At 39.9% G+C, this 26,152-nt stretch overlaps 1 protein-coding gene across 1 annotated transcript; it reads left to right on the top strand.

The window, feature by feature from the left end:
* The first annotated feature begins 1,263 nt into the window (after positions 1-1,263).
* LOC134045511 (cytosolic phospholipase A2 epsilon-like) lies at positions 1,264-25,395 on the top strand. The gene is made up of 20 exons (XM_062495315.1): positions 1,264-1,290; positions 3,183-3,255; positions 10,694-10,830; positions 11,127-11,258; positions 11,613-11,653; positions 12,503-12,545; positions 13,111-13,174; positions 14,530-14,690; positions 14,864-14,956; positions 15,608-15,645; positions 16,325-16,481; positions 16,939-17,075; positions 17,537-17,759; positions 18,950-19,064; positions 19,758-19,895; positions 20,684-20,791; positions 21,882-22,073; positions 22,570-22,736; positions 24,129-24,312; positions 25,157-25,395. Exons 1-20 carry the CDS (start codon positions 1,264-1,266, stop codon positions 25,393-25,395), a joined length of 2,469 nt encoding a protein of 822 aa, XP_062351299.1.
* Positions 25,396-26,152: the final 757 nt, after the last annotated feature.

Raw genomic sequence — 26,152 nt, 5'->3', positions numbered from 1 at the left:
GTTACCTTCCTTTGACTGCTGCTTCTTGTGATCTCTTAGTTACCCATCCTTAATGTGTACAAAATTTGTCTGGGTGACCTTTGTTGGATCTAGTTCTTAGGATAGAATGTCTTAAACTGCCAAATATTTCAGAAATTTAAAATTATATCATGCCATTGAAGTCACCTTTATCAATTGGTTCTCAATTCATTACAAAGTGAAATGAGATGCTTTTGACATGAATTGAGCTGCTGATTTTTGTATTAACAAAGATGATTTTAAAAGTACCAAACCCCAAACTCCCTTTTTTTTAACTTCCTGTCTACTGATTTTTTGCACTCCTTCAATGGAGACCATGTCCCATGCTGCGTAGTGCCCTGTGCACTGAAGTCTTATAAATGTGATAACATAAAGAATTTGTGAGAACATGAGGTGTATTTAACATTGATTTTAACATTAATTTCACCTTCCCAAATATATCCTCTTAGAGGAATTCACTGAAGCATCTTAATTCAGATGCACAAAGTAACAAAATTTTTGGGAAACTGAGTGAGCTTTTAAATCTTTTTCTTTACAAGGGAAACTCTCTTATAGATTCAACAGGTGACTTGGGGATTTTTTCATGTAATATTTGTCACTGCAATGTCTGCTTGGCTGAAAGACAATTACTGTCTGAATAGAGCAAAATGGAAGGTGAGATGGGGATGACAAAATTTCTTTCAGATGTGTCTTTGAGCAAAGAACAGAGAATCCCTAAAACAATGAAAGCTGTAAAAAGGCTTTTGTATGCACATTGGTCTGTTTGAATGCCCTTGGCCAAACAAGTCCTGGGAAGCCAGATGGTCCCTGGGTGCTGCCAGTCACCTCCCCACAAGGGACTGCAGTTTGACAGCTCACCTGTAGGCAAGAGCATAGTGGCCTCTTCAAAAAGTGATGATGCTTAGAAGTGTGAAACATCTGTTCAGTATAACTAAACCTCGAAAGGAAGAGCACTTTCCAGTCTTCGTTTCCCTGTAACTACAAGTGCAGAGCCCATTCTCCTGCAGTGCCAGAGCCAGGTGCATTGGTGCAGGTGTGCACTCCCGGGCAGAGAGGAGGAGGAGGAAGAGGAGGAGGAGCTGGGGATTGCTCAAAGTGGCGGTGGCGGGTGAGGCTGCACTGAGTCAGGCACTCACAGTGTGCACCTGCCTGGCCACATAAAGCACAGGGAGCTGCCTGCCTGAGACTCCTTCGGACACATCCACTGCCACGTTTCACACCTGGCTCAGAGGGGAAGAGACCACCATGGGGCTGTTCTATAGCAAGAGCCAGGTAAGAAAAGGCAAGAGGAGGCTCTGCAATGAACTGAGCATCGGGGACAGAGGGGACCTGCTGTAGGAAGGGATGGTGCACTTCTTGCATCGTCAGCTCTGAGAATTATCCTGAGCACCGAGGCTGAGAGCAAAGCAGGCTTTCTTTCTGACTGGGTTTTGTGACTACTTTGTGTTTTGGCCTTCAAACACAATGATTTAGTCATTTACTATTTTGAAAATTCCCAATTAATAAAAAAGATACCTTTTTGCTTCCACCCACCTGGCAAAACAGCACACGGAGGAAAATTAAGGAGTTATCACTAATGTCAATGAATGTATGGGGAAAGTAAGGAAACTAATATTGTGTGAGATGTTAAATATAACTCTCTTAAAAGTGGTGTCAGTTTTGGGGCATAAGGGAATGAATGGTAATATATTGCTCTATACTTATCTATGTATTTGCTGTATTGGTACTCCCTGCTCTGTAGGTAGTGTGCATGAACTGACTCTTATATGTGTTTATTGTATCACTACTCAGTTTTGCTCTTTTCTCTTTGTTTTTGATGTAGTTTTCTTTGAGGTTTTTTGGGGTTGGTTTTTCTGTTGTTGGTGGGATTTTGTTCTTGTTGTTGTTTGGGGCTTTTTATTTTTTGTTTTTTTTTTTTTTTTTTTTTTTGTTGGTTGTTTTGGTTTTTTGTAGTTTAGAGTATTAAGTGTGCAATTTTTCCTTCTTTTATTCCTTTAAGAAGGACAATTATCTAGGGAAAAAAGTACCTCAACTTCAGCCCCAGCATATTAAGTACCACGTTTCTCTTATCTTTGCTTAAGATGAGAGGATGGCAAAATTAAAACTGTTTCCTCACAGGTTTGTTAAGTGTCTCCTGGTAACTACTTCTAGGTTTAGGTGGTTTCCTGAAATAATAAAAAGGTTTGGGTTGGAAGGAACCTTAAAAATCATCTAGCTCCAGCCCCATCCCCAGGGGCAGGGATAACACCCATTATCCCAGGTAACTCAAGGCCCCATCCAACCTGGCCTTGAACACTTCCACGGAAGGAACATCCACAGCTCCTCTGGGCAAAGTGTTCCAGTGCCTCATCACCCTCTGAGTAAAAAATTTCTTTCTAATACCTGATTTAATTCTCTTCGTTTTTAGCTTAAAACCCTTCTCTCTCATCTTATAACTAGCTGTGTAAAAACGTCACTCTCTCCCTCTTGTGTATAAGCCCCCTTTAGGAACTGGAAAGCTGCACATATGTCCTTTGATACATTCTTGAGAATGTTGCTTAAAGGAAGGTTGAGTGAGCTGAATTATTCACAGAGAAGTAATTGCAGAGTTATGCCTTTCACTCACTCCTCCTGAGAAGTTTGGGATAGGCCTCTGGAAGGCCCTTTCCAGATCCTCATTTTTTAAAAACCAGCTCTGCTCTATATCAGACTTAAGAATGTAATTATGTAGCTATAAATCAACTGATGAGCAGCATCATTACCTCAAGATATCGTTACTAATTCCTGCCCTGCTAGATAGTTTGCTGTTTGTTGTGAAAGATAATGGATATATATATATATATATATATATGACATCCTGTGAATTTTCTCAGCCCAAGATGTGTCAACTATATTAATAACACAGCAAGGTTGTCTATCACCCCTTTCTATGAGATTGGGATGTAAGAGTCAGATACCTCAAGCTGAAGGTGTCCTCAGAATGGAAAATGGAGGATGTCAGAGGTCTGGTCTGTGGTCACACCTGGCTACAAACCTTCTGGGGAGAAGTCAATGCACAAGGAAGAACCTTGGTTTAGAAATGCTTTTATTGGTTGGAACTGAAACACTTCAATTCTATCTCTGACTATATTTCTGTTCTTCCTTTTTGTGCTCTCATCCCATGCATTTTGTGTGATGTTCAACAGACAGAACCATCTCCATGCAACTTGCTCACCGTAAAGATCATACAGATGAAAAATGTCAGGAAAGCAGACTTGTGTGAGTATCTTTGCTGTACCCCTGGAGCATCGTCATGCTTGTAAAACTACTCTGAATATATCAAGTGTCACAAACACTGCAGAGCATACTTAAAAGGAGAGCGACAGAGGATGTGTGATCATGGTATGTTGAACATGAGGTAACACAGTTAGAAGACATTGTTTTTCCTTTTATCTTTGTCAATATAACACTGAAGTCTAGCCACCAGCTGTTATGCAAAACATGTTTGCACAGATTGCATAAAATACTTCACATCTGAATCTGCAAATAAATGTTCTTTTATTCACAGGAAATATTGCAATAAGAAGTTTCTTTCCATGGTTCCTTCTTACTGGTCATGTCCACCCTGTGTAACCCTGGGCCTATCAAAGATATTTGATGTGAGCTCAGGACTGCACACTTGGCACCTCTCATGGATTATCAAATTTCCTTCAGCAATAGGCTTGGCTCACAGCTAGCTTCTTCTATTCTTAATTACTTTTACAAACTGCCCAGGAATTACACTTATGCAAATATTATTAATGGTCCATAAATATCTGAACTGCAAAACATTAGAAAAAATGGCTTGAATGACAACCACTTCCTCCTATCTGAGACTTATCTTGTATCTATTCATTAATACACATGGAAATGTCTGAATGCAGAGAGTTTCTGTATAAGCAGGACCAAGCTAAAGTTGTTCACTTAAAAAGATCCAGGACAAGATATTTTTGTGCCTTTCCAGCATTATCTGCTTCAAGTTCTGCAATAGTTTGTCCAGAGACCAAATGTATATGAAGAAGAGTTTCTCACGCTGATTTTTAGTGAAGAGCAGTAAGATGCTTTGTTGTTGATGAATTTATGGGGAAGAAGAATCTATATGAACCTTCTTGCTGGACTACTTCTACAGCATGCAAAGCATATTTGATGCTCAGTTATAGTCTGGAGACAAATCCCTTCCTACAGCTAAAACTTATTTGAATGTACAAACATGCACACTGCACTGAAAAAAAGAAGTGTGGAAAAATTGCAACCCTTAGATATCTCCCTAGATAATTATGTTCTGTTAAAACATCTGCATGACAATGAGCTTACCAAACTTCCTCTTGACCTTTTTCTCATCTAGATCAATGCTTTTCATTTTCATCTTCAAGCTGTTTTTTTTCTAAATGGGTTTTATTATATTTTGATGCTGTCCTATTCAATACTAGAAAGTTTCTAGGGCACAGGACAGGTAGTGAAATGCTCAGCCTCTTCTGCTTCCCAGTCCAAGCCCTGTCCCACCAGCCCATAGAGCCTTCTAAAGCAGCAGTGTGTGCAACAGAGGTGACTTTGGAAGGGAAAAATTTTGCACAAAAACCCGGGACAGACACTTGCAAAAGGTGAGTGCTTTACTTGTTGTGGACATTTATCATGTAGGAAAAGAAAATCATACCAGTTAGGGAACACTGCCTTGCTTATGTTTGAATGTTGAATCTATTTTTGACTGACACCTGCTTACTTCCAATGACATTTAATTTTACTGAGTGTGGAATTTGTCAGCTGTGTTTATCAGAAAGATTTGCTTTTAAACTGTTTGAGGACATATTTTTCTATGCAGCCAGACTTATGGAAGTCACAGATTACAATGACAGGCTCTTTATCATATAAACCTATATTTTAAAAGTTTAAATTAATTAATTTAACCTCTGCTTAGCTTTTCTGACAGTGTAAAAGCTAGTGAAATTGAATGTTCATAACTTCTTACCTGGACTTCCACTGAGAAGCAGCAAAATGGGAGTCTTGAGATAAAAAAATGCAAACAAAATTTTGCTGTGTTGTGTAAAACCAGAGGTGCATCATTGAGTTGATTCAGCTATCTTTACAGTTCTCAGAGTCACATATCCTCCACCACCAGCATAGTAGACTTCTGTATAGGACCATTTTCCTAACACTGATTTTTTTTTCCTCATTCTCCTTTTTCTCAGCCCTGTTTTTAATACATTCACTTTCTTACAAACTTTTATAGATAGAACAAGATTGCAAGTGTCACCTATTTTTCACTCACCTTACTGATTTCTGGCATTTTAAATTGGCTTCTTCTATCTCTTGCCAATTGTGCCTAACCTTGCACTAGGTTTCTGTAGAGTTTTAAGATCACTTTTTTAATACTCATCTACTGCTTAAAAGGTCTCCCAACCTGATGCTGCAGGTTAACTTTATTATTGGTCTATGTGCTCCATTTTCCAGGTAATAGAGATGGGAAAATTAATCCATAACAAGAGAATCTCAAAACCTCACTAACATCTCTTATGGAATAGATAGTAAAAGACCTTTAATAGGAGTTCAGTGCATAAGAGAGTATTTTTACCTAAGGCAATTTAAATTCATTCTGCTTTTTAAACCCCGAATCTTCTTCATGCCCCCTTCCCACTGATCCCTCAGTGTGTAATTTATAACACTAATTTCCACTTGTGTATTAATGCATATCTGACATTACTGATAACACATGTGAATTTAGTGCCTTGTTTGTGTTCTTCACATTCCCTTTCCTCACTGGGCACACCCACATGCTCATCAGGCTCATTGGGTTTCTTGATATTCCTGGACCTGTGATTGTTTGCCAGTTCCCAGATTTGGGTGTGTCCTCCACAAGCATCCTGATTCCCTAATGGGGTAAGACTTGGATGTGCATCAATCCAACCCACCCTTAAAAACACAGCTTTGTCTGCTGAGATTTTTTTAAATTTCAAGTTCAAGTGCTCACCTTGGGTGATGAATGCCAAATTTTATGCAGGTTGCAGGCAGAGTGTGGCAAGTTCATAGAAGAAAAAAAATTCAGTTAAAGTAGGCTCAGGAAACCTCTGTATTTTAAACTGTGAGGGCTGAGAGAGCATTAAATGATGTTTTCCCTCTTATGCTCTCCTTAGACATGCATCCATAAATATCATGCATGATGTCTGTCCTTGATAAGACCAAAGGTTTCCCCCCACCAAAAAATGGGCAAAGGGGCTTAAATCCAAGACACTACAGAGAAATTAAGTCTTTAAGTGGAATTAGCAAATGGAAAAGCAAGGAAAACAGAGTGTTAAGGGTTAAACAATGTGAAAGTAGGCTACTGCATGGGGATACTAAGTTCAGCAGTTTTAAGCCATCATTCACTGCTGCCTGAAAATGCCCAAGACCCCTCAGTGGACACTGAATGTGGGCCCTTGGCTAAATGGACCTTGACCAGTGTAGAGTTACAAATATTCTTCATAGTAAGAGTATTTTCTTAGTGAGAAAATTATATTTTTTAAGCTTTTACAGATTTTTTTTAAAAAATTAAACTATGCTTTTTAATTTTGGAAACTTCAAGATTTTTTGTATAAGACAATTTTGGGTACTCTGTTTTATAAAATGATTAAGTATGTTTTATATTTTCAACAAAACTTTTTTTTTTTTTTACAGAATTGCAATAACAATTCTGCCACAAAAGAGATCAATTCATGTAAAAGTTCCTTGATATCCAGGAAAAAAATGTAGTCAGTGAAATACATTATTGTTTGAGGAACTGTGTTCCACCATGATACTTATTGCAGGAACATGCAGACTTCCTCTGGTGTTCTGTTCTTGCACTGTCGTTATTGTTTCACTGTTATTTATTTATTTATCATTTAAGCAGTTGCAACTACACACCAGCAGCCTATTGTTCTAGGTGCTGCATGAAATCTCATTATAAAATCAGAGGATGTGGACTGATAAAGGCAAACAAGGAAGGTTGTTTAGCAACATCCCAACAAAGGAGTGTTTTAAGGAGGGATGTAAATGAGATTATATAAATACAGTTTTAGGAATACTTGTAGGATGCTCCACCCAGAGTGAAGGGCAGGGTGGGAGAAAGTGTGAAAGCCTTTTCTTGAAGTTTACCTATTAGAATATGAATACTGAATGCTCCCTGGGGACAGGAATTGATCTCCTTGGACATACTGAATTCTGATAATCTGCCTGTAAATCACTTTCTAGAAGGCCACAGAAGTAGCCCACATTCTTATTTAAAAATTAGTATTAGCAGCTTCAATGACATCAATTATCTAATATTTTGCCCTCTAAAGACAGTGATGCTGACATGTCCTCCTGCCCTCAGCCAGACACCTACTCAGCTATGAATTGTGAGAAAAAGAAGAAAAATTCTCCTCTGAACTGTTGCTGATAGCTTATATTTGGTGACTTGGCTGGATCCAAGTGCAGGGAGACCAGGTCAAGGACATGCTCTGGACAAACAGGTTTTGAGACCACATTCTTCATTCAGGTCCTTTCAACACGACAAGAAAAATCTATACCATAAGTGTCAAGAGAAGAATCTGCCTCCCAGAAACAGTGAGGAGCTAGAGGCAATCCATGAGGAGAAGGATGTTTGGGGCTTCTGCCCAGGTTACAGGTGGGCTGAAGCTTGCAGGTGTTAACATCAAAAAAGAAGATAGAATTAAAATTAAAACATTTGGTTGAGCCCTGTTTAAGCTCTCTATGAGGCAGGTGAGATTTCAGCTTGAGCCAGGTGAGTGGGTGTCCTGCTGTTTGGGATGCAGCATGGGGCTGTGGCTATGGTGTTTTTCAGCATGGGTCATGTTGTTGTAATGCTTCCTAATGGTGAAGCACAATTAAGATCCAGTCCTGCCTGCTATTATCCTGGAGGATAATTAGACACTTAGTGTAATAACTGGACGAGGAGACCGTGCTTTCATAAATACCTGCTGCCACACCTGCTTTTGGCCGGATATTGCCCCACAGGAATACCATGGCTGCCATCCCAAGCATGTTTGACAGCTGTGAGTGTGTCATGGTGGAGGGGAGGGACCCAACAGGTCACTGGTGTGGTGCTGTGCTGTGTGCATCCTGTGAAAGCCTGGTGGCTGTAGTTAGGTGTTGGTTAGGCTTACGTACCAGGGTGATGGGGTTTGCTCACACGTGGCTGGCAGTGGGAGCCTTGTATGTGTACATGCAAAGGCAGAGGGACATCACAGTGAGACACACCAGGCAGGGCACAGGATAGGCTGTGGAGTGCCTTTTTTCACTCACCTGCTTATACCTGGAGGTGGTCAGGCAGAACATCAGCCTGAGGTGTCAGAGATGTGTAAAAATGGTTCCTGGGTGTTGTAAATGCCTCCCTCTTAACACCTGGAAAATAATTTACAGTCAAGAGGTAATTAGGTTTCAGATGACATTTCTGAAGCGCAGAGGGCATCACCAAACACATTATGCAGATGGGAAGTGGGAAGAACACTTGTTTAGTGGCTATCAGAATTCTAGAGAAAGTCAGAGATCCAAGTGAGAAGTCAGAGCTCTGGTGTCTGACAGGTAGTCGTTTCTTAAAGGTGGGTGATACAGTGCAGTAGCAGACAGTTGCCACTTACAAAAAGTAGTTTATGGAGTTTCAAAATAATACTGTGTTCTATGCAACAGATAAAGTTAGAGCACATATTACTAATTGGGAAATGTCAATGAAATAAACGTTGGTACACCCATAGACTTACCCATTTGGATCCTTCTGATTCTTCTCCTAGTGGTGACAAAAGCCAACAGTAATCTGTGCTAATATCAGTCTGGACTCCCAAGAGCCAAAAAAGATTTTTAGAGGGACATTTCCTGTATGCAGACAGGACTTTGGGAGTTATTAGAATTGTTAGAACTCAGCTATGTATTTTGATGTCTGTTTTGTTGTAAATAGATATCTTAATACATATGACAACTACTTTATCAGTCAAAGTTACTCTTCTTTCATTCAGAGTCACTCAGAAAAGATGACTTAAGCCTCAGAGAAGTCGGGGGGGGGGGGGGGTGTGGAAAAAGGCTGATTTTTTATTTTTTAAATTTTTGAGTTACACATGGGGAGTCAATAATGGGCCAAGTCAATTAATTTGTGTTTCCCAAAGTAAAGTCTGCCAGGAAAACTGTGTGACAAGACTAAGGCCTATTCAGATGCTGGTCAGATGAAGGTGTGACTGCCATGTGATGGCAGGAATGCTCGAGTACACGGCATTACAAAAAGAGGAAATACAATTCTACTGATGGGATTGGCATTTATGGCAGTGCTCCCCATGCTATCTTTGGCACTTGTGTAGGTTGTCATCCCTAAGAGATCATATTCTGTAGGGTGACCATCCCTGACTTTTGCGTGTGAGTCCACAAGATTGTTAATCTAATGATTCATACTTGCTTTTTTATTTCTTAATAATGATGACAAATGTATTTGCCAGTAGATTATTCTGATCTCAGAATGAAAGTGCTTCTTGATGATGCAAGGCCTGCAGACTGCTGCTAACCCTTCCTTCCTACTAAAAGCTCCTATGATGGAGTTCAGGTGGGAAGCTACACTTTACAACTGGTCACTTCAGCTGAGAAAGGAAAACAAAAACACTGAAGTTCCCCTCGCTACATCTGGAAACATTAGAATTAATAGGTGAACTTTATGACCTGAACACACCTCGAATGGAAGCAGCAGAGCAATGCAATTTTGTGCAAAGAAGCAACATCAGCTACCTCTGTGCTAGGAAGCACAGACAAGCTGCCACCTGTACATGAAGTGTTGCAAATACCTTTGCCACTCTGGCTGAGGCACAGAAATGCAGGTGAAAAAAGTGACATTAAGCAATACCTTTTTTTATCCAGCTTTATTGATGAAAACTCTGCCCCAGTACATCTGCTTCTCAAAGCAAATATTGTCCATCAAACTGTGCAACATTTCAATACCTTTCTTATAATCTTCTTCACAGAAGATTAAATTCAATAATTTCATCTCCACTGGTGATTAATCTTCTTTTCTTGAAATTATTTTTTTAAAATATTCTTGAGAAACTCTGTTGTTGAGTGTTCCCTTTCAAAATTTTCCTAAGGGAAGAAACCAGACTGAAATCATGTGCCTTGGTGTCACAGATATGCCTTCTGTGACAGAAATTCTGTTCCATGGGAATCTTGAATGCAACAAACTCTTGCCTCCTCCACATGGGCAGCCAGAGGTCCTAGAGGAAAGAAAGGATGCTCAGAAAGTAGACAAGACAGAACTTACAGCCAGAGCTACTCTAGACATATAAAATCATATTCATGCTTACCTGTGGAAGCCCAGTGAGTAGGAGCTGGGCTCTGTCCATGTGCAGCCCCTGTCACAGCTGCTGATGTCCATGGTAGTCAGCTCTATGAGGCCACTGTGTGTATGTGCCCCTACATGTATGGATGGCTCTTCAGCAACATAACTGCATATTTTGAATGTTCTTTTCTTTTCCCCCAGAATCTGATAAAAGTAGTCCTCGAGAAGAGCACACTGACAGGCTTTCAGAGTAGTAAAGCAAGATGGTTGTCTAGCAGCAGCTTGATGGAATCTTAGCTACTGCCAAACCTGAATTCTGTGTATTTCTTTGTGTACAGAGCTTAAAAATGCCCACCTTACAGTGGACTAGATTGTTTCGTTGGTCCATTGCTTTCCTGCTTTCCCTGTCTTCAACAGTAAGTCAGTCTGATTGCTATGTGAGCCTGAGCCTGCCAACAGCCTCCGTGCAGCATTTCCGCACCAAGACTGTCCAGAACAGCAAGAACCCAACGTGGAATGAGACCTTCCACTTCACGATTCAGAGCCAGGTTAAGGTAGGAATGCAGACACCTCCAACAGCTATTCTTACCAGATATCAAACATACCATACTTCAACTCTGCAGGTCTTTCTGAGATTCCTTGTGGAGTATTCATGCTCTCTTACTGTACTTGTTTAGATTTTGATGGTTTGGTAAGACTGTATATCTGCCTGCAGAGTCAATAGAGTACACAGAGAGCAACTGCAATATTTCTCTTTTTTTATCCTTTCCCAAGGTTCTTCAACTAAAATGAAATATCTGTAGCATGTTATATTCGTTAAACCATTCATACTTATGTAATTTTTCCCCAGAACATTCTGGAGCTTAAAGTGTGTGATGAGGACAAAGTAACTCAAGATGACCATCTCCTCACTGTTTTCTTTGATGTCTCCAAAATCCAGCTTGGAGAAAACATTCAGCTAAGTTTCCAGCTGAATCCACAGGTATGGATAAAATTCAAGGACAAAGCAAAGATGGTGTGTTCAGGTGGGAATATGCTTGTGTGGAGAGCATGCCAAGAGGGAGCAGGGGGCAGCAGCCACCAAGAGGCCCTGCAGTATGCATTCCACTTGTCCTGCAGGACCTACACTTGGAGTCTGCTAAATTAATGGATAAGATGCTAGATATATATGATACTAGACGTATAACAGATACAACGTGAAGGAAATGAGGTCTGTGGCATGTGCAGCAACAAAAGGTGGACACTGGTTTACACAGACCCCTGAAGGGCAGATTCCTGTAGGGTATCTCTTCACAGGAGACCAAGCTGTGGTGACTGCCTTAATTTTCTTTTGCAGGGAAAAGAGGAGCTGGAGGTTGAATTCACAATGGAGAGCAGGTGCGTTAAGATCAAAAATAGCTGGAGGTGTAAGATGGAAACACAAGGTTACTGCTACAGATCAGTTCAAGTTTGCAACCCACTAACACTGCCAACATCTGAATAAAACAGAAGGTAACTTTGGGTAGAGTGTTTAATGTAGAAGGAATGCATGATGGCGCATGGTATGTATGCATCTACACTGGGCATCCAGACACACAGAGAAGCAAGTACAGGTACTGGTGGGAGATGCAGAGAGATATCCCTGATGGTAGCTGCTCAGCAAACTGAAAGGCACATTCTACATAGGAGGAAATTTTAAGTTTCCCCTCTTGCTCCTTACTGTGGGATCCCAGATGTTTGCTCTGTCACAAGATTTTTTTTTTCTGTGTTTCTTTGCTGACTGTACAGTTAATGGAGAAAATAAGCATGTAGATCAGTCCTAGTGCTGCTGATTTTTAATGCATGTGGTAATTTTCCCCCATTTTTATTTATGGCATGTTGGATGAATTCAGCAGATTTTTAGCTCTGATTCCACAGGTTTGAACTGAACAATTTTAGGCAATAGTATGATTATGCCATCTCTGTGTAAATTGTCTTCAGTGTGTCAGAAAATGATCCTGTCTGATACAGTGAGGAACTCCTCTATTTGGTGGATGTCTACAAATATTGTAAAGTTTAGGTTCTAGCCTGTGAGAGACAAACTGGATTGTATATGCATGTAGAATTTCTGATTCTGTTTATCCGTGCTGCCTGTCCAAAGATGGACTTATAAAGATAATGAAATAATGCTTAAAGAAGAGTCCAGAAAAAGAGAAGAAATAAGAATGTACAGGTTTTGAATTGATTGTTTTCCATTTTGTATTTCAGTCCAGATCCTCCTGAAAACATTGTTACTAATGGAGTTCTAGTGGTAATTTTTATTTCATAATCTTTTTTTGCTGCTGTATAGGAATGCTTATTGCAAAGCTGGTGCTAAAAGACATTGGAGACATTGACCAAGACCAACACACACAGCCTAAAGCTGGTATTGCCATTGGCTTTCCCATGTGGTCCCAGCTAGTGACTCATGCTGGGAGAGGTTAAAGCTGTGGAGACTGTGAGCTGCTGGCAGTGCTCACCTCTGTCTAAACTGAGCTGGGCTCAGGGGTATGACATTCCTCCCACTGCCCAGGCAGAGCTGGGCACCCCTTTGGAGAGCCTTCTGTGGCTACTCCTCCCCCAGGCCCTTGAACAGCTACTCCTGCAGGCAGAATGAGCAGATCCCTTCTCTTTCCTCATCTCTATGTATTCTGCTATTTCCCATGGGGAACTCCAATCCCATCTCCCTGGACCTGCTAGTGGGGCTACAGGCTGGCACCACCTCTCCCCTGAGGCGTGTGCCCCAGGACCCTGTGAGCACGGGTCCAGTGGACTGGGTGAGGTTGAGCTCTGCTGACAGTGAATGCCTTTGTCCTTGCCCCCATTGTCTCTTACAGTCCCGTGAGGTTTCCTGTTTGGATGTGCAGGTGAACGATGGGAGGCTGAGGAAGGACACTATGGGTGAGCCTTTCACTGACTTATAGAGCAAATCAGGTTGTCACTTAATGGCAAAAGTACTCAGTGGTTTACACTTGAGTATGCTGCTTTTAAAATTATTTTGGATGCAAGACAAAAATCTCACTGATTCCAGTGGCATGTGGAGGTAGTCATAGTTGATAAAAAAGATAGAGATTATTCCTGAATGTGGTGAGATGAGCACATGGTCCAATTTCCCCACAAAATATTTTCCTCTGCAGTGACATCTTGCCAGATACTTAAAATTTTCCAAAGCAGTTATGCAAGGAATTGAGGGTTTTTTGGGCCCTAAAATGAAGGTAACTCCTGTTATTTTTGGGTTTTGGGCAGAATGAGAATTGGGCCTCTTTTACCATCTCACTTCATAGAATTTCTTTAGGTATAACAATGTAAGACATGCCACTAGGTAAAACACAAGACACAGTATATTAACAAAGATGTTTGCTGCACACTTAAAGCAGTGTATCAGTGCCATGTCAAGCCCATGCTTGTGGAACTGTATGCCTCCTATGCAATTTTCAAAGTATCTTGTTCTGACATCTCATGATGATCCCAGTCCAGCACACTGCTTAAGCACCTGGATGATCCAGTTGAGCTCAGAGAAAAAGTTTTCAAGATGTGACTGAAAATGCTTAATGGGGTAATTCTTTCAAAGGCTGACTACATACTTTGGAGTGCATAGCTTTACAGAATATGTTTTACCTTGAACCTCAGGTTGATGTTTTTCTACATAAAGACCATTTTTAATTACTTCAACAGACAAGTCTGATGCTTTTTGCATTAAAGGAAAAAAACCACCAGATATTATTTTGTAAGTGCTAGAAATGTTTCAAAAGAGATATGGCGGGTTGAAGGAAAGAGAAACGTGATAGAGGGACTGAGATTTTACTGCTACCAAAGAGAACTGTGGTCTGATACAAAAAAACATGTTTCTCTCAAAAACCCCAAAATTTTCAAAGTGTCTCTGCAATAAGATAGTATGTAATACTCAAACATTATTCTGGTGTAATAATAAGGTGTTTTTTACAGTTCAGACTTTCAGAAGAGAGTGTGTCCCCAAACTATTATTGGCTGTGAATCACTACCTAATGAACAGAGCCATAGTCTCTGTTATCACCTATATATCTAAGTGTAGTGGTGCTACAGCAACAGTCACTATATGGCACATTCTGTACCCCATCTCTAAAACTGAAACCCTCAGATAAATCAGTCTATTTATTCTTCCTATAATTTGGGTATCAAAACGATGTCATTACTTTAGGAAAACATATATTACGTTACTGTGCAAACAAATTATCCACGTTTTTTGAAGAGCTTAAGTTTGAACACCTTTGCTTCAGAGAGAAAGTTTGCATTAACTGTGGACGGGTCGTATGAAGGAACCCAGACTCACACGCTGAGCTCCTGCCTGTGCCCGACGTCCCCGGCCAGGTTCCACTACATCAAGTACAACCAGTCAGCGCTCACAGTGGCTCTGCCGCGCCGCAGACGGCTCAGCAGGGTGAGTGAGCACCACTAGCATGGAGCCCTTTCATTGGGGACCTCCAAGACCTGAGTGTGTGTGCTGGGAATTGATGAGTGCATGTCTGTGAGACAGGGGAGACTGCTTTTACTATTTTTTTTTTTTTGTGTGTGTGTAGAATAAGTAACTTGTCTTACCTTTTTTTTTCCCAGTCTATATCAAGTCAAAATGAAAGGGATATGAATGAATCTGTGACTCTACCTCTGAACTCACTTCCTATACAAGAGAAAATAGCAATTGGAGAGGTGAGAAAAAGTCTTTCCTAACAGAAAACAGCCCAACACACATTCAGTTTGGTGGATGATTAGTCCTAGAGTTCAGTGATTCAGTTCCTGTCAGACACAAAGCATGCTATGGTGTAAGGTGTGAGTGACTGTCACTCTGCAACTATGCAATAGTTACTTTTTCTTTGGTTCTGCACATAGATCCAGGCATGCCCTGTGAAACCCTGTTCCAAATTTAAACTAACTTCCTCACGACACATCTAATATGTACAACCATCAACATAGTGCACAGGCTAAGAGTAATGGATATGACAATTAGGACTTATATTTGCAAAGGGAATACTTGAAGTAGAAGATAAAATAGAGATCATCCATACGTGTATGGTTCAGATGCCCAGCTTTCAACAACCTCCCCAAATAATGAATGTTAAACTATGAGAAGCTGAGGGGCCCTCAGCCCACCTGGCTTGAGTGAATGGCTTACTTTTATTCAACCCAGACTGTGCTGGAACTTATGAAGTTCTCTCACAGTCCAGACCATTGCTGGCCAGATTCTCCAGCCATGCTGCTGAATTCAAAGGTAGTGAAACTCAGGCCCTAGATGGAGTGGGGGAGGAAGGAGCAGGAGTAATGACCTGAGCATGCTTACACTGTTTGTATTGCGATTTTCAGGACAGGACAATTGACTTGTACACAAAGGCAAATGAATGGTAAGTGAGTCTCCAACAAGACCTGATTGTGTAACTGGGAGGCATCTGCTCCTACACAAAGCTCATTTGAAATCGGCAGAAGTCAATGCAGGCTCACATGGGAGCAGATGTGTGAGTTCATTATTGTGTGAGTTGTAGGTTTTTATTTGTGAGGTTCTCCCTTTTAATTGATGGAAAATTAAATCATGGGTCCCCTGTCCTTGGAATTTCCAAGCTGCTAGTGCATCTCAGCAATAGGTCTTGATTTGTGTGCACTATTATGCCTGCAGATGGAGAGAGCAGCTCCACAAAGAAATCACATTTCTGAATTATACAAACAAGATGACTTCAAGGCATGGTAGCTGTTTCTCTAATTTCACAGCTGCAGTGCCTCTTGACAGTGGTTATCTTGTTACAGGATGCATGGCAGCACTACTAAAACTTGAAAAATTAATTATATGAGCAAATAAAGCGGAAGTCTGTAGTAGATACCATAATGGACAGTGTATCATTACTTGCTCTGCCTTACTATTTGCATTCTCATTTTCAGCTGCAGCAATTAGCAGATGCCTGTCTGTGGTGTTGTTGTTGTTTCCCATTTATTACATTACACTATCCACAAACTGGTCTGTAAACACAAGCACAACTGGAGTTGTCCACAGTGACTAATAATATAACAATACCTGTGCCCTGGTGTCAGGACTCAGGGTCTGTGTTTCAGACCAAGAAACCTTGATGCCCGCCTGGGGTTTGACCTCTGCACAGATGAACAGAATTTCCTGCAAAACCGAAAGAGGGTAGTTGCTGCTGCACTAAAGGATGTTCTTCATCTGGAGGAAGATCTGCAAGAGCATGAGGTAACCAGTTAAATGCACTTTTGGGAGATTTTTCTCTCTCTTCTCCCTCAAGCCTGGAGATGAGGGATGATTTTTTTACCTCCATCTGGATAAGGAGTGAGGATCATTAACATCAGCTCATCCTCCAGGGCACTTTGCCACCAGTGTGATCTCAGCTGGAGAGTTCAGCTGTCTGTTTAAATAAGCAAAATCTATGTTTCCAATCAGCTTACAGCTGACATATTTGAAGGCATTTCAAACCAATAGTTTGGTCTTTGTTTCTTAAAAATCCTCTCTAAAGTGCCAAGACCTAATATATTCCACAGGGATGTGCAGTATAGAGAAATGTTGCTTTATCTCTTCATTTGTTTTATTTTACTCTGGATGCTGCTTTTGCATTTCTGTAATATTTTGACATTCTTTGTGCCTTAATGCCACTCTTTCATCTATGCTTTCTGCTCTTTTTTGTGTCAAACAGGTGCCTATAGTGGCTGTGACCACAGCTGGGTGTGGCATAAGAGCACTCACTGCCATGTATGGTAGCATTTTGGGTCTCCAAAAGTTGCGTGTTCTGGATTGTGTTTCATACATCAGTGGTTCTTCTGGCACAACATGGTGAGGAGTAATTTTGATACTGTTGTTTGGATCTTGCTGTGTTAAGAAAAGCCTGTGTTCTATCTTGGTTTCAGAAAGGGTAGAGGTGATCAACTGAGTGATAGCTTCCATCTTCAGGTTATGAGTGCCAAGGTCACCTATGAAAGAATTATTGTGCATCGTGACCTATCCCTAACCAAAAGAGGAGACTTTATTGGAAGTTTAAACATCCTTAATCCTATGAAAAATGATCCTTTATTGTTATTTATTGTTTGACAGAAACAGCATTGACATCTAGTGTAGCTGCTTGTGTTGCATCTCTGATTTTTAACTGGTTGCCTTTGACTTACAACTCTGCTCAAAGAGGAGAGTAACGAAAAGATAAATTGATATGCATCCAAAATTCTACAAAGTGTACTCTCTGAGTTTCAAAAGCATCTTGTTAATTTCTCCCTACGTTCCATCTTGTTTCCTGTCTGCAGGACAATGACAAAGCTATATGAAGATGCTGAATGGTCACGTAAGGATCTTGGGGAAGTAATTATTGAAGCACGGAAGCAAGCAGCCAAGTGCAAGATGGGGGCTTTTTGCTTGAAAAGTCTGAGGAATTATTACAGAGAGCTGAGCCAAAGGACCCAAGCAGGACATAAAACATCTTTTATTGATCTGTGGGGGCTCATGATTGAAGCCATGTTAAATGATGGGGTAATGTCTATACATCTTCATTCTCATAAAGTTATAGACTTAATATTTACCACCATTGCAAGAAACTAGAGTCCTAAGAAGAGACTCCTGGTCAGTAACACTGTACTTGGTGCATAGACAGAACATCACTTATTTACATTAATAACTTGGAGAGACTGTGTGTGTCTACACTGGAGCCTGAAGTGTGATTGAATGTAGCAGAAATGCTCAGACTAGCTTGAAAGTCAGCAGAATGTTGATTAACACTACGGCTGTGCAAGAAATTTTTAAGGTTCTTAGGCGTTTTTTATAGCCCTATGCTTTTAACTCTCCACTGCTGCAATATTTTCACAAGCTGCATTCTTAAGTTGAATGTACTGCAGATGTAGCCATTATGTTCAGCAGTTTGTGACTTAGTGATAAGAAAGTTTATAAATCCAGAGCTGGTAAGATATATTAGCTACAGTGGGTGCCTTTCAGATACTTAGAATTTGATCTCTCAGGATCTTAAATTTCTAATTTTATTGTAATGACACAAGCAAAAACTTTCCAAACTTTCCGTAGACTGATGATAGCTGGAAAAAAAATCTCTTATTTCAAAATTCTGTAAACATGGTTTACTTTTTGTCTAGATGAAATAGATAAAATTAAATACTCCCATTTCATATTGTATTTCACATAGTGTTTCCAGCCTCAGTGCTACATAGCAAAATTTGCTAGAATTTAATTTGGGTGACGTATACTCAAAACCTCCATTTCCTTTATAAGTTGTTAGTATTGGACAGCTCAAGGACTTTTCCTCTGTGGATGTTAACTTTCAATATCGTATTAAAAAAAAAAAAGAAATCTTGATTAGAAGGGTCATTAAGATGCTGCTTGAAGAATTCTGATCATTAACAGATGAAGTATATGATGACCACTGAATTACCTGGATATGCCATATATTCTGACTTATATTTAGCCATACAAAGCTAGGACAGAATGTGAAGTGATTCACTGCTGTCATTGTATACTGAAAGCTGAACTGGCTGGTTAACCAGCTGGCTGGTTATCTTTACAGAAATTGTCCCTGCTTTCTTATCCACTGTTATTCAAGCACATGGAAGTGAATTTAGGAGCAAAATCAGGAAAATGATGTCTTAGAGTTTATAAGATTTTGTTTCTAAGGAACTGATTATAACCTAACTCTTTGGGGTTTTTTTCAAATCCAGAAAAGCCACCACAGACTTTCTGATCAACGTCAGGCAGTGAACCAAGGTCAGAACCCACTGCCCATCTACCTTGCCCTTAATGTCAAGGACAAAGTTGCCACCAAAGATTTCAGAGGTAAAGTTTCAGTTGTGCAAAAGAGCTATATTTTCACCCAGGGAGATACACTGTGGGGATACAGTAAATAATGAAGACTTGTTTCAAATTCTCACTCCAAGAGCAGAGAAGCAGTTTTCAGAAATGTAAAGAGTAACTGGACAGGCACACGATACCCGTCAAGAGTTCAGTATTTTGTAAGTTCTCTTGGCATGTGAATGTGCATTTTCAGGTGTTAACTTCAGACTAATAACACGACATAATTCTATGACAAAGTTTCAGAAATTATATGAATTGTTCAAGAAAGTGATTCACTAGAACTTTAAATTTGCTTAATATATGTTCTGGTCCATGACAGGAGTTGGAACTATATGATCTTTAAAGTCCCTTCCAATCCAAACCATTATATGACCTCTGTTTTTCATAGCTGGCTAAGGGTAGTAGAAGTCAATGTGAGTTCTGGTCCACCTTCCATGAGAAATCTTTGTACTCACTAGATAAAGAGAAGAAGAATTTAAATTTCCTCGTGCCCTGACATAGTTCTTTTACAAACCTGGGGACCGTGTGATAGTTCCACAGTGGCTGTTGGCAGGGTTTGCTCAGAACGTGTGCTAAGCCAGTTTTCTTGGGAGAGCCAATGTCTGAGGTTTATTCCAAGCCTGGCAACTGGACTATTTTCTGTAGCAGAGCTAACCTTGGTGCATGTGTTGGCAGAGTGGGTGGAATTCACGCCGTATGAGGTGGGCTTCCTGAAATATGGCGCCTTCATCCGTGCAGAGGATTTTGGCAGCGAGTTTTTCATGGGTCGCTTGATGAAGAAACTCCCTGAGTCACGAATCTGCTTCATGCAAGGTAACTCACCAACCTGGGTGAGTGAGCAAGATTTTAATAGAAACAGTAGCGATTCATGAATTCGTCCCCAGAAGCCTGTTGTTAGCATGAGGCAGCAGGGGTCAGCTGACAGGCTCCCCAGGAAAGTGGTCACAGCACCAAGCCTGCCTGAGCTCAGAAAGAGTTTGGACAATGTTTTCAGGCACAGCATTCTTGGGGTTGTCCTGGGCAGGGCCAGGAGTTGGGGTTGATGATCCTTGTTGATCCTTCCAACTCAGGATATTCTATGATTCTATGTTTCCTGAGATTCATTCAACTGTCCTTGCCAGCAAAGGTGGTTTTATCATCTGGGCTAAGGCGAAAACAAACTAAAATGTCAAAGAAGTTGTCATGTACCTTTGTGAGTGCTTTTGAGGCATCTTCATTTCCTGTAGCTTGCAAAAACTTTTCAAAGTTGGAAATCTATGATACTCTCTGGAAGTGAGGTGAGAAAGAGGAGAATCAGACAAAGAGCTGGCTGAAAAATTTTTCTTTATCAAAGAAAATGAAAATAGGAACATGAAAACTGAATACAAAAATTTTTTTAAAAAATGTTCCAGGTAAAACATGGTGAGAGGGAAAAGACTTGGAAATTTTTCCAGAACTAGGTTTGCCTAAATAAGTTTGTCTTTGGAGATGTCTGAACTTATGCAAAAAATTGGATAGAAATAAGAAAAAGTTAGAGAAGAGCTGGAGAAGGAGCAGAAGGCAATTTTAAAAGAATTTGTGTTTATGACTGCATTACTTATTATACCTCTTCTACTTTCTAGGAATGTGGAGTAGTATTTTCTCCAAAAATCTCTTGGATGCCTGGCATGCAGCTGACAATTCAGAAGACTTCTGGCACAGATGGACCCAAGACAAAGTGACCGAAATAGGTAAACCAAAATACCTTCCTCCACACCGCTCTGATAGGGTAATTTCACTCACATTTCCCAGTTCTTGAGTTTTTCTGTCATCCTTTTTCTCTCAGTCTCTGGATATGGGACATACTAGAAAAATGAAGTTATTTGATTTTGCTGAATAGCCAGTGTTTTTCTTATATAGCCAGACTGTGACAAGAAGGAAAAGCATCCTCAGGCAGGTCTTGATATAAAGGAGATAGGGATGGACACGTAAGGTGGTCCCAAAGCATTGTCTTTAAAAGGCTGGGAAAGATATACCTCTGTCAAAGTTTCATGTCATGCATTTGTTAGCCAGAAAGAAGCTTAATTGTTTCTGTTTTAATCTCCTCCCCTGCACAGAACATCCCTGCCTCAAAATCTGACTAAACTGAAAGACTTAGTAGACATCAAACAAGGTAAATGTGGTAGAGCTCTTACACCAGCTGAGAGAAGCAGCTCTGTACTGAAAGACCATTCCTTGGAAAAACTAATGAGCATCTTCATGACAAAATTCAAGCAAAGCCAGTGGACAGACTTGGGTCACATTTCTGTGGACTATGTTTTTATTAAAAAAAACCCTCAAAGTCTTATGTTTGAGTTTATATAAATAATTCACAAGCGTTTTGAATTCAGGTGTCCACATCTGAACCAAATAGAACAATCTATCTTTTGAAAAGTAAAAATATTTAGTTTGAAAGTAAAATGCTAATATTTTTCTATGCTTTTCAAAAAAAGCTTTAAATTTAATATATAACCTATATGAAATCTAAATGCAGTAATCCCTTAAAATGTATTAATAAAATTAGTTCCTCTGTTTCTTGTTTGCTTGGAAAAGTGAATTACTTAAGTGCGTACCAAAATCATACTGTTTTATGAGAAAATATTCTGTTAGTCACGTGTAACTGACGAGAGTTTAGGAAACACAAGTAAGTTTATATTTTTGTTACAAAACTAGCTGGAACTCACAGCAGATCATAGGGAAAATAATGCAATGACCCATTTACCCTTTCTCCTCTTTGTGTCTTGCTTCTTCTTAATTATGGTTATAATTCAGTTTCATGCCATTTATGCTGTGTATCTCCAGAAGAACAACCAGACCTGCCTGAGAAGCCGTATGAGATGGCTACGTGTGTTTTCACTCCTACGAGCGGCCTCTCCACGACGCTCCGGGACATCCTGACGGATCGCCCCGCCGTCTCCAAGTACCACAACTTCCTAAGGGGCTTCCAGATGCACAACGAGTACATCCAGCAGGAACATTTCACAAAGTGGAAAGGTGTGCATGGCTCTCCTGCCTACATGTCTCACTGGGGCAGGGACAGGGGCTGGGAATTAGCGAGGGACGTTTGTGTGTCCTGAAGAGAACTGAGTGGGCTTTGTGGTTACCTGCTAATGCTCACTGAGAGGAGGGAGAGGGAAAGAACTCCTCACACCTTTCAGTTTCAGTAACACAAACGTCCAATTATTTAGCTGTTGGGTCCTCAAAGTCCTCACAGGAATAAAAATTTCTGGGGTGGGACTCTGCATATAAAGGAACATATGTGTAGGTTTTGGTGCAGTTAATGGGTTTAGAAACACAACAGAATGTGAGTGGAGAGGCTGAAGGAGCTCTTTTATGTTTTGTTTTTGTTTTTTTTTTTTTTCTGCACGCTACCTACCCTAAAGCAAAGGGAAAACCCTGGATGGGAGGGAAGCTCACCTTCCTTTTGCCTTCTAACTTGACAGATGTCTTTCTGCAGTTTGCTAATAACTCTGAATCTTCCACTCTTTAGACACTTTGCTAGACTCCTCTCCCAATGACCTGAGAGGCAACTCGGACCACCTGGAGCTGGTGGATGCAGCATTTTTCTTTGAAACCAGTTACCCACCCCTTATGAGACCAGAGCGGAAAGTGGATGTCATCATACACTTAAATTACACAGGTGGATCACAGACATTGGTGAGAAGTCTCAACATTGATTTTCTTTCACAACAGCTTTTGCTTTGCTTTCTGCTACTCTCAAAGAAGTGTCTGTGAAACAGGAACTTAGTGGAACTTAGTAACATGCTGTTTTCAAATCTTAGAAGAAGAATAGAAATTTCTAGAGAGGAAAATATGTGTATTTTTCTCAACTATTCTCAAACTTTTGAACTGTCCCTAAGTTCTTCACCAATGAAATATAAACAGGCAAAATGAAGTTAAGAAAGTCTAGTTGTGATGTCTATTATAGTCTTATATATAATATTTAATAGCACAAATATAGTTGAGAAACTGTTGTGATTCAGGTGCTGAATTTAATCTGTATTTTGCTTATAAATGTACAATTTTTTTCCTCACAAAATGATTTTCTAGCAAGAGCAGCCTAGTGTGTAAAGGGTTTCTTAATCTTTATTTTTATCTCTTTTAATAAATACATATTTCTTCCTAAATAGTGAACTTGAAGCGACGTATCAAATGCACTTACTGTTCTTACAGAATCTAATTTGGTTAAAATAGTTATATACATTTTGAAAGCAGTATTTGATACATAAATAGACAGTTTTAAACTTCAAAATATAGAACAGAAATTGTAAACCTGTCCCTGAGGGACCCCCCCAAAAAAGCAAAGTTCAGTGCTTAAGGTTCTGTCAGTTTTTCAAGCAGAAGACACTTCAGTGATGCAATTACAATGAAAAATACTTGTCTTTGCACTGCAGTGGAAATGATAATATCTCCAACTATATATCTTTCTTGTATTCTGAAATATTTTGGAAATGCATAGTTAAAAATCAGGTGATACTTTTTTGTTAGATAATTTAACAAAGCTGGTCATCACAAATGGGCTTTCTGATAATATTTTTAGTGCTGTATTTAAAAGTCTAAAATATGTTATTTTAAAATCTCGTGTTATTTCTGAAATTCAGAGTTATAGATATGGGTAATGTTTACTGAGGTCAAGTTATCCTGCTATATAAACAGATAATGGGACTGGGAATCTTACTGTCTTAGACTGCAAATTTAGTTTTGTTTAGATCCACATTTTTTTCTGACTTTGTTCTCCTTTAATTAATGGTGTATAACATGATTCGAATTTATCTGTTCTGTCTCTGTACCATATTCTTATTCTAGAGACGTGCTTTAATAAGGGTTTAAACTCTCTTTGCCATCTTCATATTAGGTGTTTTCCTGGAGGACTATTTCCAAATAGCTCCTTAGGCACTGAAAAGGAGTCCTTGGGGCTGCAGTGTCCACATTATTTATGGCTGGGTCTCTCTCAGTCTGTTTTGTGCAACTTTGCATGAACTTCTGGGCTTTGGCAGCAGTCTGATCTTTGCTATCTTTTCTGTTCCTTGTGCTGCTGCTGTTGACCAGCCCCTGGAGCAGGCATGCAGATACTTTGCTGAGCAGGGAATTCCATTTCCCTGCATTGGACTGACAGATGATGAGAAGAATCTGAAAGAGTGCTACATGTTTGATGGTGCAGAAACCCCAGGAGCTCCTCTGCTGCTTTATTTTCCCTTAGTGAATGACACTTTTCAAACATACGTAGCACCTGGTAAGTTGACAGTACCCAGGTAACTTTATTCAATCAAGGAACATTCCCACTCCCTGGGTGTTTTTTCCTCAATCCAATACAACCCCCCTTTGCTTGTTTGCTTGTTCAGACTAGTGAATAGATTGCAAAATGGGATGATTCTGTTTGCAAAATCTGGTGAAGTATTGTGCATAATTTTATTTGTGTCTATTCAGGGAGTAGAAGAAATATGTTTCTCAATTAGAGGAATGGAAACTAGTATTTTCTCGTAATTTCCAGAAGTTTAGTATATAAAACAAAGCATATATTTCAAATTGTGTGTGGTTTTATGACACTCAGCTCTAGGTGAGAATCACAGCATAGAATGGTTCTGTGGGGGGCCACCATGCCCTCCATTTAGGCCATTTAATATGGTGGTTGAATATGCTGGAATATCAAAGCAATAGTACATAAAATACTATACTAATCCTTCTGGATTTGTATTTGAGATGGAGACTTTGTTTTTTAAGATGATTTCCAAGCCAACTAATATTCTGCTTCCTGCTGTCCTGTACACCTCTGTTCCTAGGTGTGTTTAGTTTATGCTGTACCAAAGATCCTGCCTGGTGAGCCTTGAGGAGTGTCCACACAAAATGATGTGCCATGAGCTGCCCAGTAGATGGTGCTGATTGCAACCACAATGATTTTTAATGACACTTGTTTTATTCCAATAGGCTTTGTTCAGAAGTAGATTTCTCAGAAATCATGGCACTGCACTTATCTTCATAATAATTGCATCTATTATCTCTCCAAGTTATTACTGACCTATCAAAGTATAGTATTTCTATGGGACTATACAAACACATTTCTTTTTTTGTCTTCACAGGCATGTCACGTAATGCTGCTGAAATGGAACAGGGCAAGGTTGATATCTCCAGTTTCTCCTCTCCATACTCAACCAGGGAGGTCTCGCTGAAAGTAGAAGATTTCAACAAGCTTCTGAAGCTGGCTAATTACAACATAATGAACAACGAGAACATGATTCTTCAGGCCTTGCGCATGGCTGTGGCACGGAAGAAACAAGCCCTAAGCCAGCCAGTATCAGAGGCACAGCCCTCTGCTTGAACAGCATTTTCCTGTCCCTTACTTAGCATTTACCAAGGCAGCATACGTGTGATAAATACTTCACCATTCTTGACAGGGGCCGTGTATTTCTAAGTAACCTTCTCAATCTTATCCAGAATTGTGGTATGGAACTCAGCAGTTTCAGCTGTTAATACCATCTCACTGTGGTCTTCAAAAGATGAAGATTCAGCAGTGCATGACAGGGAAATAGCATTAGCTCTCTTTGTCTGCAATCTCTTATGGTCTTGGTGACTAGTTGATAATAATTTTTCATATGCAAAATATTTTGGTATTTCATTGGGACTATTGGTAGCAAAACCATAAAGCCCTCTTCAGACACAAAAGGTTATAAGAGTGCAGTATCAATTTAAAACATTTTACTTAGTTTTAATAACCTCAATTAAATGGCCTTCTACCGTTAATGGGTTTTGTTTCCCAGGTGCTTCTATTGTGTCATGAATTGTAATGAAATAAATATTTTATGAAGGATGTTTAATTTTTCAAATTTGTGTTGGAGATAAGGATCAGTGGCCATTTAGGTCTTACCAATTAAATCAAACTTAAACATTTGTTTTGAAGGACTACTGGTATCTCCTCTAACACCCGTGTCCTGTCTGAGATCACACATATGTTCTGCAGTTATCTCCCTGAAATGAAATTTTGCTTGAATATCATCTGGAACTTGTTCAGTAGTGTGTATTGAACTATTACAAAAACAGAGAGCATGTGAAGGGGATTGCAGGATGCATGGAGTAAG

Source organism: Cinclus cinclus, chromosome 6 (genome assembly GCF_963662255.1).
Source record: "Cinclus cinclus chromosome 6, bCinCin1.1, whole genome shotgun sequence".
Classification (NCBI taxonomy): Eukaryota; Metazoa; Chordata; class Aves; order Passeriformes; family Cinclidae; genus Cinclus; species Cinclus cinclus.
Note: the sequence above shows the minus strand (reverse complement) of the source record. Positions and strands in the feature narration are given on the sequence as shown.

What these genes read in the sequence shown, in the direction of transcription:
- LOC134045511 (XM_062495315.1), top strand. Translation starts at nt 1,264, where the DNA reads ATGGGGCTGTTCTATAGCAAGAGCCAG. An exon ending in GGTTCTTCTGGCACAACATG is followed by an intron (nt 17,076 to 17,536) that starts GTGAGGAGTAAT and finishes TCCTGTCTGCAG; the next exon opens with GACAATGACAAAGCTATATG. An exon ending in CAGGTGGATCACAGACATTG is followed by an intron (nt 22,737 to 24,128) that starts GTGAGAAGTCTC and finishes GCTGTTGACCAG; the next exon opens with CCCCTGGAGCAGGCATGCAG.